Source organism: Trachemys scripta, chromosome 9, assembly GCF_013100865.1.
Source record: "Trachemys scripta elegans isolate TJP31775 chromosome 9, CAS_Tse_1.0, whole genome shotgun sequence".
NCBI classification, from domain to species: Eukaryota; Metazoa; Chordata; order Testudines; family Emydidae; genus Trachemys; species Trachemys scripta.
In genome coordinates, this window is record NC_048306.1 from 104944742 (window position 1) to 104963226 (window position 18485).

An 18485-nucleotide genomic window follows, 5' to 3' on the forward strand; every position below is an offset into this window, starting at 1 on the left:
GGACATGCGGGCCGGGGGTGCTTGGCCGGGGGCCGGGCCGGGGATTGGCAGTGCTGGGCGGGCCGGGGGTGCTCGGCCGGGCCTGGGGCCAGCACCCCGGGGTCGGCACCCCAGGGCCCGAGCCGACCCAGGCTGGAGACGCCGGGGGGGCCAGACTGGGCCGCGCCTCCTCCCCCCACACCCCTCTTACCTGCTTCAGGCTTCCCGCGAATCAAATGTTCGCGGGAAGCAGGGGAGGGGGCAGAGTTGGGGCGGGGACTTTGGGGAAGGGGCGGAGTTGGGGCGGGGGGGGGAGGGGGCTGGGGGCCCGTGGACTGTCTTCCTTTTGGAGGCTGAAAATATGGTAACCCTAAGGTTGTCTGGCAACCAATGACTCTAATGTGGAGACCCTCATGTCTGATGGGGGAACATCCCAGCAGCTAAATGAGTCAACAGTGTGATGCTGTTGCAAAAAAAGCAAACATGATTCTGGGATGTATTAACAGGTATGTTGTGAGCAAAACACGAGAAGTCATTCTTCTGCTCTACTCTGCGCTGGTTAGGCCTCAGCTGGAGTATTGTGTCCAGTTCTGGGCACTGCATTTCAAGAAAGATGTGGAGAAATTGGAAAGGGTCCAGAGAAGAGCAACAAGAATGATTAAAGGGCTTGAGAACATGACCTATGAAGGAAGGCTGAAAGAATTGGGTTTGTTTAGTTTGGAAGAGAGAAGACTGAGAGGGGACGTGATAGCAGTTTTCAGGTATCTAAAAGGGTGTCATAAGGAGGAGAGCGAAAACTTGTTCATCTTAACCGCTAAGGCTAGAACGAGAAGCAATGGGCTTAAACTGCAGCAAGGGAGATTTAGGTTGGACATTAGGAAAAAGTTCCTAACTGTCAGGATGGTTAAACACTAGAATAAATTGCCTAGGGAGGTTGTGGAATATCCATCTCTGGAGATATTTAACAGGTTTCAGAGTAGCAGCCGTGTTAGTCTGTATCCGCAAAAAGAAGAACAGGAGTACTTGTGGCACCTTAGAGACTAACAAATTTATTAGAGCATAAGCTTTCGTGGACTATATGCATCCGAAGAAGTGAGATATTTAAGGGTAGGTTAGATAAATGTCTATCAGGGATGGTCTAGACAGTATTTGGTCCTGCCATGACTGGACTCGATGACCTCTCGAGGTCCCTTCCAGTCCTAGAATCTATGAATCTCCTCTGTAGTGTCAGGGCACTATTACCCTCTAAGGGGGTATCTGCTTTGTGACAGATGTATGCCTTGTCACAGTTTGCTACTTCTGTGAAATCTCTATTTTAAATTGGGAGACTCATGGAATGAGTTTTCAAATTTAATACATTTTTCTAAAGTAGCCAAATCAGTCAGCCTTGAACAAACCTACACATAAGCTAAATTAAATCTGTACCAACATCCAAACAAAATATGTAATCTTCTAATTCTAGCTTCTTGTTTCACCCACTAGGGAAAGTGTTTTATATCCACAATAACCATTCTGTCAGTACAGCACTTCTTTCAATAAATAACGTTTTTACCAAGACGCTTTTACCACTAGAATTGTCTAACAGAAATTCTAATTTTATCTTTGCAATAATATCCCAAGTATACAAGTATGTACCCCCAGGGCAGCACCACATTCCTCGATTCCTAACCCAAGTGGATAACTGATATTTGTCTGCTAGAATCCAACATGGTTGATGTGTTTGCAAGCCCTGTGGCCTGAAGCTGGTGCAAGAAAGGAGGTAAGTTCACGAGCTGTCTGCCACCTGCTGGGGAGCAAGGGGAGTTTACTGAGTGACATACTAGCTCATCTGGAGAGCAAGGGGAGTTGACTGAGCGTGACAGTACTTTATTTGCATATTAAAAGCTGGCAGTTTAGGGGGTAAAATTTGAGTAGGTTTTGAGGTTGGGGCCCACATTTTTTAGTGTAACCTGTTGGGAGCCTGCCTGGGCAGAGCCTGGCACTGACTGGGGGTGTGGTCAGCCTGAGGAGAAAAGATGTTGCCTGAGGTGGGGTAAGGGGCCCTGGTTGAATGAATGAGGGAAGAAAGATTGTACATTGTTCTAGGTGGTGTTGTGGCTGAGCCACTGGTCTCATTCTATATGCATCCGAAGAAGTGGGCTGTAGTCCACGAAAGCTTATGCTCTAATAAATTTGTTAGTCTCTAAGGTGCCACAAGTACTCCTGTTCTTCTTTTTGCGGATACAGACTAACATGGCTGTTACTCTGAAACTGGTCTCTGATGGTGGGCTACATCAGATGTCAAAGAGTAATGCAAAAGAAATGAGGTGGCTGCAGTGACAGAGGAGGTCCCGGTTAGGTTGCCGGAGAAGAGCATAGGCTGTGGGCTCTGTGGGGCTGATTGAGGAAAGCTGCAGCTGCTGTATTGGTTTATGGAGAGTGGCCCACTGGTGTGGGCTGGCAATAGCCAATACCTCTGGCCAACCAGACTGCCACTAGGGGGCATTTTCTAAAAGAGCTGATGGGTGGAGCTGTAAGGGCCTTGTCCAGTAAGTGCACATGCTCGGCAGCCAAGGAGAAGGTCGGATCCAGCAAGAGCGATTCCTGCTGCCTGGGCAGAGGAAAGAAGAATGCGGGGAAGGAGCGCTGCCATCCTCTCTAGTTATTTACAGGGCGTGACTCCAGTGTGCGGGGCTGACACTTTCTAAAAGTGCTGATAATAGAGCTGTCACTATGTGGTGTGGGCGAAGATTGCTGCGCAGTGCAGCCCAGCAGGACTGGAATGTCTGGTCTTCTGGGCAGGACTCCACCCTGTATTTAGCTGTGATGCTCTGAGACCTTTCCCAGACCTCAGGAGGAGCTCTGTGTAAGCTGGAAGATGTGCTGTGCTGCTTAACACCCCTGCACAGTCAGTTTCCGCCCTCTGCCCACCTCCTGGACAGCGGCGTTTAATGCCAAGTCAGGGCAGAGTGAGGGCAGCAGCTTCAGCAGATGCCACTGAGCATGCGCCGTCGGTCGGTGCGCCCATGCTCAGTCCCCGCCAAGCCGCTGACGCAAGGCACGGTGCAGGCTGAGTCAGCGAAGCTGAACCTGCCCACGGGTTCGGCAGCGAGGCGTTCCCGCGGCCGCGGCATAGACACCGTCTCAGGCGGACCCAGGTACAGAGACTGGTGGGGGGATGAGTTCTACGAGACGGGTGGGTGGGGAAGGGGATGACGGTTTGATGGGGGGGGGTCAGGTTGACCCCAAGGCTGGGCTGAGAGGACGGAAGCACCCTCGGGGCAGGCTGGGAGGTGTAGTCCCTGATGCTCATCTGACGGGAAGTGACGTTGTCCCCTAGCGCATTAAGGGGAAGTGGCCCATCTGCCCTGCCTTCTCCCCGGGAGCACGCTGGGAAACGTAGTTCTCTCCGGGTCGCGCTAGGCCTTCTATTGGCGGAGGGGTACCTGCGCATCAGTGCGCCGGGCCCGCTCCCTGATTGCGGCCGCTCGTCTCCCCGCCTGGGGGCGGGGTTGGGAGGTGACATATGCCTGAGGTGTGGGGGACCCTGAGCTTGGCTCCAGGCAAGGAGCCTGCAAGGGTCTAACATGTTGCCCACTGCCTCCTCTGTAGTGAGCGGCCCCGATGTGAACTGTTCTCCGAGACTAGTCCCTCTAGTGATCCCACAATAACCGACAATCCCCTCCAGTTTCTGCCTGGGCTCATATCCTGGGGGGAGGGATAGCTCCGTTTGCACATTGGCCTGCTAAACCCACAGTTGTGAGTTCAGTCCTTGATGGGGCCACTTAGGGATCTGGGGCAAAATCAGTACTTGGTCCTGCTAGTGAAGGCAGGGGGCTGGACTCGATGACCTTTCAGGGTCCCTTCCAGCTCTATGAGATAGGTATATCTCCATATATTATTTTTATTTATCCTGTACAATGGAGAGAAAATCCTGGCGGGCGTTTTGCCCCTTTTCTCTCCCTCCAATAATGCTGTGACAGTCACTCAGGTTTCACCTCTTTTTTACCGGCTAGGGACCCTACTGATAGAAAACCCCTCAACCCTCACATTGTCCCACTTCCCTCTCTCGCTTGTGAAAACTCATCCGAAATTCTCCACATTTCCACCCTTCTCTTTGTAATGACCGAACAGCAATTGCAACTGTGTCAGATTTTCCCCTTTTCCCCGTGTAACTATCAAATATCTGTTAAAAAGTGTTGTGGTATTCCCCATGTTGAGTTGTGGCGACTTCTCCATTTCTAGAGGGAATTTGTTGCCTTGAGCCATTCTCTATCTTGGCAGTTGCATGGGGCTAAATAATCAACTTTCCCCTCTTGTTTGAGACTCATTTCTTTCCCCCTTTATCTCCATTAAAATGTTGGCTGATGAAAGTGACGTGCCCTTTATTTAATACACATCAAAGCCAGAGGCCTCCCCCTGTTTGGGAGAATGGTGTCTCCCAGCTGCTCACAGCACAGTTGGCTGAACCCTTTTCTTTTCCACAGAGGGCACAGGATGAGGGGTTCACTCTGTGATGGACTCCTTGCTGCCCCAGGTAGTGCCCAGAGTAGCTGAGAATCTCCATGCTACTGTGTTAACCCCTCACCACAGTCACCAGTAGTATGGTATCTCCCCAAACGCCCCACCCCTGATGAATGGTCTCCATGAGGGGTTGCTTCCTGTAGCACTGCTCGGGGTGGGTCTATGGTAGCCAGGGGCGGCTCCAGGCACCAGCGCAGCAAGCGCGTTCCTGGGGCGGCAAGCTGCGAGGGGGGTCTGCCGGTCGCTGTGAGGGCAGCAGTCAGGCGGCCTTTGATGGCATGCCTGCGGGAGGTCCGCCGGTCTCGAGGTTTCGGCGGCGAGTACACCGAAGCTGCGTGACCTGGAGATCACCCGCAGAAACGCCGTGTGACCGCGGACCGTCTGCAGGCATGCTGCTGAAGGCCGCCTGACTGCCGTGCTTGGGGTGGCAAAAAACATAGAGCCACCCCTGATGGTAGCCATTATTTTCCAGTCACAGGGCCTGGAAATGTCTTAAAAATTTTGGCTCCTTCATGCTGTCTGTTCTCCTGTTAAAGAAGCATCATCCAGGGCTACCAACACCTTTGTGAATGGCTGGCAAGGGCTCCTGATAAATGGATAGAAAGTTATCAAATGTTGATATGAAACCACCACAGATTTTGCTTCCCTCCCCACTTTCAAAAGTGCAGCAACCACAGGTTTTGGAAGGAAAACTGTTGCTGTGAATCCCTCTCAGAATATGGGGAGTGAGGGAGAATGGAAGGAGGTTATAACCCCCTTCTGCAATGATCTGTTTAAAAGGATTCTGGCCTCATCACTCCTGAGCCATGTTTCTGGTCTCACTGAGATGAGTGTTAATCCAGATTCGTTGTAAGGAAGAACAAGGAGTGACTCCAAATTAACATGGGGGCAAATAAGATTTGTCCCTGTGGGGAGGGGATTTCAGTTGTTGCTAAAGGGGGGAAAGTTACTTAGTTTCTCTCTGTCTCTTTCTCTGCTCAGGATATTAGGGTTGAGCTTCCTGAGTCAGATGCTGCTGCCTCCATTGTGATCTGGGAGCCTAGGCTGAGCAGCTCCTATTCCCTGGTGGTTGAGCTGAGCTGGGGAGTGACTATGAGTAAAGCTTCTTCTGTGCCCAGCCAAGGTGAGGACTTTCTCCAGCTGCAGTTAGTCTCATAGGTAGGTCCCTACCAAATTCACGGTCCAAGGATTTTAAAAATTGTAAATTTAATGATTTCAGCTATTTAAATCTGAAATTTCAGTGTTGTAATTGTAGGGGTCCTGACCAAAAAAGAAGTTGAGGGGGGAGGTAGCGGGGTGGACACCCGCTCCTGCCCTGAGGTGTTTGGAACAGCCCTGGGAGAAGGCTGGGGCAGGAAGGCTGAGCTGATTCGGGGGAAGTGGCTGCAGCTGGGGCCACGCCCCAGGCAGACTCAGCTGGCCCTATAAAGGCAGGGAGCTAGGAGCTCAGATAGAGTCTCTCTCTGCTTTCAGAGGGAGAAGGGTCTGGCTGCAGGGAGCTAAGATAGAGTACCTGTGTGGAGCAGGGCTGGGGAAAGGCTGAGGAGCTGAGGAGCTCCAGCCTGGAAAGCCACAGGCTGTGGCCTAGCAATGGGCTAAGGGGTACTGGGGGTTGCAGAAGGCAGCCCAGAGGTAGGCCAAGGCAGCAGGTCCAAACCCTCCTTGCCAGTGATGAGTAGGCTGATACTGCAGTCTGCCTCAGGCATGGGGCTAGACGATGACTGGCAGTAGCCTTATACTGAGGTGAGGTGGGATTAGTGGGTGGGAGTTCCCCTGGGAGGGGAGACCCAGTGTGTGGGGGGTACTGCCAGAGGGCAGCACCCAGAGCAAGGGGCACTGGGGTCCTGGGAGGGACAGGGGAGCCAGTAGTGACAAGGCGGATCACCGGCCTGCAGAGGGCGCTCCCGGATGGATTGAGCTGATTCCCTGGAGTAACCAGCAGGAGGCGCTGCAGGGATGAGTCTGACCTCTTACAGGGGGCACAAGGTTATTGGGGCGGGGGGGGGGGTTGCGGTATTGCTACCCTTATTTCTGCACTGCTGCTGATGGCAGAGCTGCCTTCAGAGCTGGGCAGTTGGAGAGCACCAGCTACTGGCCGAAAGCCCAGCTGTGCAGGCAGAGCTATTGCCAGCAGAAGTAAGGATGGCATGGCATGGTATTGCCACTCGTACTTCTGTGCTGCTGCTAGCGGGGCACTGCCTTCAGAGCTGGGTGCCTGGCCAACATCTGTTACTTTCCAGCCAGAAGTAAGGATGGCAATACCGCAACCCCTCTAAAATAACCTTGCAACTCCCTTTTTGGTCAGGACCCCCAATTTGGGAAACACTGGTCTCCCCTGTGAAATCTGGTCTTTTGTGTGCTTTTACGCTCTACCATACAGATTTCACGGGGGGAAACCAGCTTTCATGGTCTGTGACATGTTTATCATGTCTGTCAATTTGGTAGGGCCCTACCCATAGGTCAACCCTAGGCTGTGCCCACACCAACATCTGAGCCAGAGACTCCAGGTGATTGATTAAAACCTCAGGGAATGTGCTGGGGATGGGCATGAAAGTGACTCTGCGACAACAGCCCCTCCTCACCCCATGTCTCTCCTCCCCTTAGCAATTGCAGGAACTGATCTAGCCATAGGAGAGCGAACACCCAGGAATGTCTGATTGTCAGAAGGAAAGGGCAGGGGAAGGGAGATGCAAGGAGAATGAGACCTAAAGGGGCAGTGGGAGAAATAATTGGGGGGAGAGATTCCCAGATCTCTAGCTTGCCCAAACACACTTATTGCAACATTCCTGGGCAGATTCTTTCCTGTGAGCAAGGTGAGGTGCAGGAAGAGGAAAAGCCAGTTCCTGACTCTCCCTGTTCCCCCTGTGGTGAGATGTGCTGCCCTTGGGAGATTTCCCCTGACATCATCCCCAAGTCACTCTGTGATGGGTTAGATCACAGAACCCTGCTTGGGAGCTGCCACTTGATGTGCCAAGACTACTTCTGCCCCTGCTTTTCTGCCCGGTCAGCTTAGGACTCCAGCACCCTGTCTGTTGAGCCAGACACACCCGTCTGCTCCAGCACAGACCCAGGGTCTGAATTACTTGCCCCAAAGCTGCAGACTTAACTGAAAGAAGCTAACAGAAGTGTTCTTCTCTTTAACACTCAGATGCCCAACTCCCAATGGGGTCTAAACCCAAATAAATCTGTTTTACCCTGTATAAAGCTTATACAGAGTAAACTCATAAATTGTTCGGCCTCTATAACACTGATAGAGAGAGATGCACAGCTGTTTGCTCCCCCTGGGTGTTAATACATACTCTGGGTTAATTAATAAGTAAAAAGTGATTTTATTAAATACAGAAAGTAGAATTTAAGTGATTGCAAGTAGTAACAGACAGAACAAAGTGAATTACTAAGTAAAACAAAATAAAATAAAACACTCCAGTCTATGTCTAATACAGTAAGAAACTGAATACAGATAAGATCCTCACCAGTTCCAGAATGCTTTCTTTTACAGACTAATCTCCTTTTAGTCTGAGTCCAGCAATCACTCACACCCCTTGCAGTCACTTTCCTTTGTTCCAGTTTCTTTCTGGTATCTTTGGGGGTGGAGAGGCTCTCTCTTTAGCCAGCTGAAGACAAATGGAGGGGTCTCCCCTGGGCTTAAATAGACTTTCTCTTGTGGGTGGAGACCCCCTCCTCTCTCCTATGCAAAGTCCAGCTACAAAATGGAGTTTTGGAGTCATCTGGGCAAGTCACATGTCCATGCATGACTGAGTTCCTTACCGGCCAAGCCACATTCCTGGGAAAGTCCAGATGTGGATTGGTGTCTCCAAGTTCATTGTTGGCTTAAGTGTTTCTTGATGGAGCACTTAGTGAGAATAGTCTTTTCTCAGGAAGCTGACCGACTGCTTCACTACAGCCTCCTTAGAATCAAACAAGTATGCAGCCAATATTCATAACTTTGAATACAAAAATGATACATGCATACATATAGGATTAATAGATTCAGTAAATTATGACCTTTACAGAGATGTGTTACCTGGTATATGTAGCATAAAACACATTCTAGTTAAGTTATATATATGCACCGTCACACACTCCTTCTGCTCTTCTTTCCCATTTGGTTCCTAGACTTTGTTACTGGGAGGGTTTCAAAATGACTCAATGGTTTAATCCTGGTGGGAGGGGCTGGGTCAGTGACCAAACATTTCCCCAGCATAGAATCATGGAAATGTAGGGCTGGAATGGACCTTGAGAGGTCCTCTAGTCCAGCCCCCCAGCACTGAGGTGTTTGGCCAACCTGTTCTTAAAAACCACTGATGATGGGAATTCCACCACCTCTCTTGTTAATCTGGTCCAGTGCTTAATTTTGTTTTTTCACAATTGAATCACATAATTGACTCAGCTTCAATTTGTGATTCACTATAACCCCCGATCACTTTCAGTAGTACTACCCCCTTGCCAGTTATTCCCCACTTTTTAGTTGTGCATTTGGTTTTCCTTCCCTAAGTCTAGTACTTTGCACTTGTCTTTATTGAATTTAATCTTTTCATTCAGCCCACTTCTCCAGTCTGTAAATGTTATATTGAATTCTAATCCTGTCCTCCAACATGCTTGCAACCCCCCACAGCTTGTGTTATCTGCATATTTAGAAAGCATGATCTCCAGTCTGTTATCCAAGAAATAAATGAAAATATTGAACAGTATCAGATCCAGAACTGGCCCCTGTAGACCGCCTTTTCAACAAAATTTGCACCCATTTTATAGTACTTTCATGTACACCACATTTCCCTAGTTCGCTATGAGAATATCATGGAGGCCTGTCTCAAAAGCCTGACTAAAATCAAGATATGTCCTGTCTACAATGTCCCCCGGATCCATAAGACCAGTACCCTGTGAAAGCAGGAAATTAGTTTGACTTGGCATGATTTGTTTTTAAAAATCCATGCTAGGCTATAACTTATCTTACTATCCTCTGAGTCTAGGTGCTTAGAAATTAATTGTTTAATAATTTGTTCATTCCAGATACCTTCGTGAGGTTTGACTGGTATTTATTCCGTAGTCATCTTTGTTTCCCTTTTTAAAGATAGGGACTATGTCTGCCCTTCTCCAGTCTTCTGGGACCTCACTGTCTTTCAGGAGTTCTCAAAGATAATTGTGAATGGTTCCGAGATTGCTTCAGCTAATACCTTGAGTACCCTAAGATGAATTTCATCAGGTCTCGCTGACTTTAATACATCTAATTTATCTAAATATTTTTTTAACCTGTTATTTCCCTATTGTGGTTTCTGTTTCTTCCTCCTCTTGGTTAATATTAATTAAGACCCTACCTGAATTGCAGGATGATCTTCAAATAATTGCAGCTGAGTTGCGGAGAAGACTTGAAAAATTGTGGAAAAGAAATAATGGATCTATATTAATTGCAGTAATTTGGAAAAGCCACAGTGGACCTATTTGTTTAAGAAAAATCTGCTGGAACAATATAAACACTCTGACCCCCAGATCCCTTTCCGCAGTACTCCGTCCTAGGCAGTCATTTCCCATTTTGTATGTGTGCAACAGATTGTTCCTTCCTAAGTGGAGGACTTTGCATTTGTCCTTATTGAATTTCATCCTATTTACTTCAGACCATTTCTCCAGTTTGTCCAGATCATTTTGAATTTAATCCATTGTCCTTATTTTCCTACTCGAACGCCTTCCTTCTCTTAGAATCATGAAATCATCATTTCATGAACACTTTCACCCATATTGCTTTCTACCTTCAGTTTCCTAGCTAACTCCTGCCTGTTAGTCAGAATCAACCCTAAAATGCCTGTCCCCCTGGTTACTGCTTCCATCTTCTGAAGCAAACAGGTGTCCCCAATATATTCCAAGAACTCATTGGACACTTTGTGTTTGGTTGAATTCCTTTTCTAACAGGTGTCTGGGTAGTTAAAGTCCCCCCTCCCATTACTAATTGTGTTTTGAATTGTATTGTGTTATTACTAATTGTGTTATTTGCGTGACAGAATCTAGAACATCAGTCTGCGGGGAAAGAGCTGGTGGGAATTGTGATGTGATGTTACTGTTCTGACAAGTCCCCAATTGCCCTGACAGGCTGCAGTGTAACGTTCCATCCTTCTGGAGGACAGGGAAAGGAAATGGCTGCCGTGGAGCCAGTGCAGGTAGGGATTATCAGGTAGTTGCTGGTGGGTTTCTGTTGGCGGGAGAAGGGCAGTAAATACATAGGAGGTGGGCACTTCTGGAAGGGGTGATGGGCTGGAGGGAGAAGGGGGCAGGAAATACAGAGTGTGGAGAAGGGGAGGGGGACAGGGTGTGACAAACCTGCTGGGATTTCTTTACTGTAGGGCCTGGATCCTAGTAACCCAGGGGGTTTGTGGAAGTTCCCTAACTTGTGGAACAGGAAACAGCCCCCCTGGACTGGGCTGGGGAAACTCCCAAGTGCTGGAGCCTGAACCTACTAGCTAGAGGATGCTATAAGATATGAAGGGGCACCCACCAGTGAAGCCTAGAGAAGACTCCCCATCCCCTCCCATCCAGCTGCTGGCAATGGGGAGGGTGTTGGGATTGACACCCGGGAGTTGTCTTTGGGCCGTGCTGGGGGCTCCATCTCCTGAAACAGCCTCTGGCTAGTAGGTGAGTGATGAATGTGAAGACCCCTTCCATCTCTACTGCTAGAATGGGTGAGGGGCTCTCTCTCTTTTTCCCCTCACCTTGATGCTTCCTGGCTGCTCTGATGGGGTGGGGGTGGGACTCTGCTGCCTGCCTGCCTGCCTCCAAGACCTTCCATGTGATTGGCCCTCCTCTGAGTGGGGGGCTGAGTGGGGGGCTCTTCTTCTTTCAGGGGCCGGTGACCTTCGAGGAGGTGGCTGTGTATTTCACCAAGGAAGAATGGGCTCTGCTGGACCCCGCTCAGAGAGCCCTCTACAGAGACATCATGCAGGAGAACTATGAGAATGTGATCTTGTTGGGTAAGGATTCCTGTCCCCTCGGTTATTAGAAGGGGAAATGAAGAGTTAAGGTTCACAACACCCCACAATGCATCCTCAACTCTGCCCTGTTTCAGCAACGCCCCAACAGGCCAATGACACATAGACTAGCACTCTACTCTCCCCACTACAGAACACTTTGGGAACAGAAGCTACCTATCCCTGGCCTGCACTCAAACACTGAGCCTACTGCACACAGTCCATCTCTGACTTCCATAATGTCACCACCCCTTTACCTTTGCAGTGAGGATTCCTTCTGAGTCACTGCCTTCACTTACCCCTCACTGAGGCCTGGAGACCACTAGCATGTATGTCACCAAACAGCTGACAACCCTCGTGGCAAGAACACACCCTTGTGCACTTTTATTGACGCTACCTACAACACTCAGCACTGAAATGAGCTACTATCCAGGGCAAAAGGACTGAGACTAGGAGACAGAGAGAGAGAGAGATGAAATTGAGAAGGTTTTGGAAAAGACAGGCAGATTACTCTGCCAAAATGAATGTAGAGTTCAGTTTTGCATTCCCAGAGTGACCAAAGGATCTGTAAATCCTGTGTTCCAGTTGCCTAAGCAGTGCAGTTTTGTTCTGAAAAGGCTCTATTGTGTTGCTGCAAATACCTACTGGCTGCAGCACCCCAAAAGAGATGGTGTTTATGAGGAGTCTGAAATCATTGGGACTCACAGAAGTGCCATCATGACACAAAGGGGTGTTACCTCCAGAACGTCCTGTCTCAAGAGTTGTGGAGCGTGGGGATCACGCTTGCAAAAAGCAAAGCCTAGGAAATAGCACAATATGGGTATGTCTACATTGCCTTTGGAAGAGATCCTCCCAGCCTGGGTCCCCAGACTTGTGCTGGAGGTCTATATATAACTGTGTAGATGTTGCAGATTGGGCTGGAGCTCGGTCTCGCAAGCCGGGGTGGGCTTGGGAGCCTGAGCTCAGGCCTGTGTTGCAATATCTACACAGCTATTGTTAATGTGCTAGCATGAGCATCACTGGTGTACTGTAGACATACACTAAAGGGGGCAGAGCCAGGAGAGCCTGTATAAAGGCTAGAGTCATCTAAGACCCTATAAAACCATTTCACAGCCCTAAGTAAGTACTAAATATTATCTAGATCACCTCCTAGTGGTGTTTTTCCAACCTGTTCTTAAAAACCTCCAGTGATGGAGATTCCACAACCATCCTAGATAATTTGTTCCAGTGCTTAACTACCCTGACGGTTTGAAACTTTTTACTAATGTCTAACCTAAATCTCTTTTGCTGCAATTCAAGCCTATTACTTCTTGTGCTTTTCTGAGTGGATAAAGATAACAATTTAGCACCCTCCTCTGTCTAACAACCTTTTATGTACTTGCTGACTTATGTCCCCCCTCAGTTTTCTCTTCTCCAGACTAAACAAATCTGATTGAGAAACAAATTTTCTCTATCTTTCCTCGGTGGTCATGTTTTCTGGACCTTTAATAATAATAATAATTAATAAATTTGCTCTTCTCTGGACATTCTCCAATATGTCCACATCTTTCCCAGAGTTTGGTGCCCAGAACATGATGCAATATTCCAGTTGAGGCCTTATCAGTGCTGAGTAGTGTGAAAGAATGACTTCTTGCCATAAACTACAATGTTGGTCTGAAAAGGATTGGGCCCAGACTAGGAAGGAAACTAGTCTGTGAGAGAAGTTTATTGGGACATCTCTGAGGGTGAGATTTACCTGTATTCAGTTTTCTACGGTATTAGGCTTAGATTTGCGTGTTTTGTTTTATTTTGCTTGGTAACTTACTTTGTTCTGTCTGTTATTACTTGGAACCACTTAAATCCTACTCTGTATACTTAATAAAATCACTTTTACTTATTAGTTAACCCAGAGTAAGTAATTAATACCTGGGGGGGGGGGGGGGGGAAAATAGCTGTGCATATCTCTCTATCAGTGTTATAGAGAGCGGACAATTTATGAGTTTACCCTGTATAAGCTTTATACAGAGTAAAATGGATTCATTTGGGGTTTAGGCTCTCAGAAGGACTGAATACTGGGTGCTGGGAAACTCCCTGTTAACTGAGAAACCCCTGGGCTAAGTGAATCTTAGTTTCTGTGCACTGCAGGGGGACGTGGCCCAACCTCTTGGTCTGTGCTGTAGCTGACTGGAGTGTCTAACTCAGCAAGATGGGGGTGGAGGGAAGCCTTCTCTGGCAGGGGGTTTGCTCTCAGTGGTTTCCCAGCACATCTACTGACAGTCTTGAGGGAGTTTCTGTGACACAACCCATCACAGACCCTGCTCCCTGGCTAGAGCGCTGGAGGGGGCCATGCTGCTGCTTCTGGGAGTTGTGTGGAGCGGCCCCCGACCCAGCTTCCCGGCGGGAGCGCCGAAGCAGGAGCTCAAGGGCTGGATTAAAACGGCTGAATAGAACTGGACCCAGGAGAGATCTGAGGGACCCCACTCGATATGCCCTTCCACCTTGGCTGTGAACCATTGACATCTACTCTCTGACTATGGTTTTCCAACCAGTTGTGCACCCTTCTTATTGTAGGTTCGTCTAGTCTATATTTCCCTAGTTTGCTTAAGAGAAGGTCATGTGAGACAGTATCAGAAGTCAAGTTATATCACATCTACTATCTACTATTCCCCCACATCCAAAAGACTTGTTTCTAGAGCCCTGCAAATCCGCGGGTATTTGTGGATATCCGATCCGCAGGATCAGATGCGGATACACCTTTTTGTATCTACGCAGGGCTCTACTTGTTACTGTGTCAAAGAAGGATATTAGGTTGGTTTGATGTGATTTCTTCTTGACAAATCCATGTTGACAGTTACTTCTCACCTTATTTTCTTCAAGATGCTTAGAAACTGATTGTTTAATTATCTGGTCCATTTTCTTTCCAGTTACCAAAATTAAACTGACTGGTCTATAATTCCCTGGGCTGTCCTTATTCCCTTTTTATAGCTAGGTACTATATCAGAGAATTTGGGAGGATGGTAGTGAGGAGGGCTGTGGGCAATGGGAGGAAAGGAGAGAACACAAGGAGTGGTTGCTCCTCAGGTCCCAGGAGGTGGGGAAGGATGAGAGCAGTTAGAGGAAGGATTGTGGGGGTCATAGTGATTATCAGGGCTAGCTGCCTTTCTGTGCCGTTCCTTGTCTCTGAGTGTCCCCCTTCAGCTGTCAGGCCTCATGCCTTTCCCTCTCCTGCAGTGTCTCTGGCCCTCTCTCTGTCAGTAAGAAGCAGTTCCAGGTGGACTTCCCCTCTGGCCGGAGTCTTCACTTGCTGGGACATAGAATTGTCTGCTCTGGGTTTTAGGAGCCCCTTTGATCATCAGTGTCTGGCTGTGTGTGTTCCTAGTAGACATGGGCACAGTTAAATCCCTCATGAGAAGAGGGTCCTGCACCTTTGAGCACCTGGAGAGCTGGCCCCAGGATTCTACTGCTTTAAAATGGGCTGGAGTTAAAAGAACTTTTTTTGTGTGTGACAAATGTCCCATAAATTCACCTGATCTCACTGGTCTTCTTTCCCTTGAGCAGGGTTTCTAGTCTCCAAACCTGATGTCATCTCCCAGCTGGAACGAGGGGAAGAGCTGTGGGCTCCAGATTTCCAGGGCTCAGAGGAAAGTGAGATCCTGAGAGGCAGCTGCACAGGTGAGGGATCATTAAACCAACTCAGAATCTGTCATTGCCTGAAGGAAACTGCTGGGATTACCAACAAAGACCTTGTGAGCTCTCTGAGCTCAAGATTGCCCCCAGTAGGTGTCATATCCTTAGGGCAGATACTTTTCATGGCTTCCTACCCATCCTAACTCCTGGCAGTAGCTCTCTTCCCCCTAAGTGTTTGGATCAGATCTGGATGCAGAATTGATCACCTCCTCTCGCCCCTTTGGGAAAGAGTTTGGGGAAATTCAGTCCCTAATTTTTTTCCCTTCTCCAGCTGTTCTCTTGGTTTGTTCTCCCCTTTTCCATTCCTGTTTCTGTAGTTTTTCTTTCTCTGTCCCAGCAGGTAATGGGATGGTGAGTGAGACCATGGAGCAGAATCCTCAGCAGGAAGATGATGAGCAAAGGGAATCACATGGGGTGTTATTGCAAAGATGCAAGGGGAGTGTGTCCAGGAGCTGTGAGCAGGGAAAAGTCTGTGAGAGTCAGTACATGCCAGAGAAGTGGCAGGGAAACCAGCCAAGGCAGAAAGTTGGTAAATCTGTTAATTATCAGGGAACTCACAAAGGCCTCAAGGAAACCACGGCCCAGCAGAAAATGGTGATGGGAGAGAGAAATAACACATGTGTTGAGTGTGGGAAAAAGCTCAGTAGGCGCTCAAGCCTTATTAGACATCTGAGACTCCATGCAGGAGAGAGCTCCTATGAATGTTGTGACTGCGGGAAAACCTTCACTCAAAGTTCACACTTTATTAAACATCAGAGGAGCCACAGAGGGGAGAAACCATACAAATGCTGTGAGTGTGGGAAAACCTTCACTCGGAGCTCTGTCTTTATTAACCATCAAAGAATCCACACAGGGGAGAAACCTTATAAATGCTGTCAGTGCGAGAAAACCTTTGCCCAAAGCTCAAACCTTATTACACATCAGAGGAGCCACTCAGGGGAGAAACCCTATGTATGCTGTGAGTGTGGGAAAACCTTTGCTTGGAACTCAAACCTTACTAGACATCAGAGGATCCACACACAGGAGAAACCCTGCTGTGAATGTGGGAAAACCTTCACTAATAGCTCAACCCTTATTAAACATCAGAGAATCCACACAGGGGAGAAACCCTATGAATGCTGTGAGTGCCAGAAAACCTTTACTAAGCCCTCAACCCTTATTGAACATCAGAGGATCCATACAGGGGAGAAACCCTATGAATGCTGTGAGTGTGGGAAAACCTTTGCTTGGCGCTCCACCCTTGTTACACATCAGAGGATCCACAGAGGGGAGAAACCATATGAATGCTGTGAGTGCGGGAAAACCTTCACTCTGTCTGCAGACCTTATAAGACATCAGAGAATCCACACAGGGGAGAAACCCTATGAATGCTGTGAGTGTGGGAAAACCTTCCCTCAGTGCTCAACCCTTACTGAACATCAGAGGATCCACACAGGGGAGAAACCCTATGAATGCTGTGAGTGTGGGAAAACCTTTGCTTGGAGCTCAAACCTTATTACACACAGGAGGATCCACACAGGGGAGAAACCCTATGAATGCTGTGAGTGCGGGAAAACCTTCGCTCGGAACTCACACCTTAGTAGACATCGGAGAAGCCACACTCAAGAGTGACCGTATGGATGCTGTGAGTGCAGGAAAACCTTTGCTCGGAGCTTGAACCTTATTACACATCAGAGCATCCATACAGTGTGGGAAATTCTTCTGTCAGAACTCAGCCCTTTTTTATCATCAGAAAAGCTGCAAGGGAGATAAACACCTTAAAATCCTTGTCTATGGCTGAGGAAAGATTTTTGTTTTCCTTTTGCTAATTCCCACATAGTGAGTTTTAAGGCAGCATTTGTGACATTGTGGTTTCTCAGCTCCCCCAACTGAGTTGTCTGCTTTTCCCTTTTGCAGCTCACCCTTTCTTGGAGTGAATTCCAGGGCTGGATTTACACCTTACGCACTCGTAGGCTCAGCATCTTCAGCACCCACCCTGCCTGCAGTTGACCTTCATGTTGCACAGTTTTAGAGAGGTAAGGCACCCCTAAAATGCTGGTGCCCCTAGGCATACTCCTACTGTGCCTAATTGGAAATCTGGCCCTGGTGAATCCCACAGTATTTTTCATCAACTCCTTTGTCCTGTGTCATGGAAGTGTGTGTCCCTCCAACATGAATGTCCATCAGCCCCAGGTGGGGGAACCAGGAGTGACCTCTACCAGGTACGTGGAGGTTAAATCTACCTGCGCCTTGACTCCACTAGGTTTTCCATGGAGTTAGCTAGATTAAGTTAGTGATCCTGATGTAAAACCACAACTATTTTTTCAATAAAGAAAATAGCCCATGTACAGCAGTCAGGGTAATGTAGCAAATTTCCTCACCATCTGACACAACCTCCATCACTTCTCCTAGTCTAACCAAATTAAGAACATCATGTTTATATTTTTCCTCCCACTTCAAAGCAATTGTTAGTCACCAGGTTCCCCACTAGGGACAAATTGTCTCATTCCCAGTTGTTCTCACATTACACTGGTTTGTGCTGAAAAGCAGTTGGGTTTTTTTCCATTTTTCTCATTTTAAATATATTTAAATATAACAAAGACGATCAGGGATGAGGGGGAAAAGTGTTTTTTCAACCTCTGTGATACCTGAAGAAGTGGTGAGTTAGAGGGAGTCCGACCTTCTGAATTAGCCCAGCAACATTTCCTTTGTTAGAGCCATGTATAATTTATCTTCTACACCTCTGCTACTTAATGTATCATATGATTCAGGGTTCTCAGCCCTCTGCTTGGGGATCACACTTTGTTTTCTTTGATCCCAAAACAGTAATTTAGGGCCTGAGATGAAAATGTCACAGACCTGGAAGGGGAATTTTAATGGATCTCAAACTCAGTGAGATAATTTGGAGTTTAAATCCCAGTTTCCAACTGTTGGAAAAGCCTCTTAGAATCATAGAACTGGAAGGGATCTCGAGAGATCATCTAGTCCAGACCCCTGCACTCAAGGCAGGACTAAGTATTATCTAGACCATCCCTGGTGTTTGTCCAACCTGCTCTTAAAAATCCTCAATGATGGAGATTCCACAACCTCCCTAGGCAATTTATTCCAGTGCTTAACCACTCTGACAGGAAGTTTTTCCTAATATCCAACCTAAACCGCCCTTGCTGCAATTTAAGCCCGTTGTTTCTTGTCTTATCCTCAGAGGTTAAGAAGAACAATTTTTCTTCCTCCTCCTTGTAACAACCTTTTATGTATTTGAAAACTGTTATCATGTCCCCTCTCGGTCTTCTCTTCTCCAGACTAAACAAACCCATTTTTTTCAATCTTCCCTCATAGGTCATGTTTTCTAGACTTTTAATAATTTGTGTTGGTCTTCTCTGGACTTTCTCCAATTTGTCCACATCT

The 18485-nt window shown here is 47.9% G+C and overlaps 1 protein-coding gene across 1 annotated transcript; it reads left to right on the top strand.

Annotated features, from left to right (window-relative positions):
* The first annotated feature begins 2246 nt into the window (after positions 1-2246).
* Positions 2247-18122, top strand: LOC117882827 (zinc finger protein 436-like). Its single transcript, XM_034781652.1, has 6 exons — positions 2247-3116; positions 5464-5605; positions 10564-10631; positions 11312-11438; positions 14973-15086; positions 15439-18122. Exons 2-6 carry the CDS (start codon positions 5575-5577, stop codon positions 16710-16712), a joined length of 1614 nt encoding a protein of 537 aa, XP_034637543.1. The 5' UTR covers positions 2247-3116; positions 5464-5574; the 3' UTR covers positions 16713-18122.
* The last annotated feature ends 363 nt before the right edge of the window (positions 18123-18485 follow it).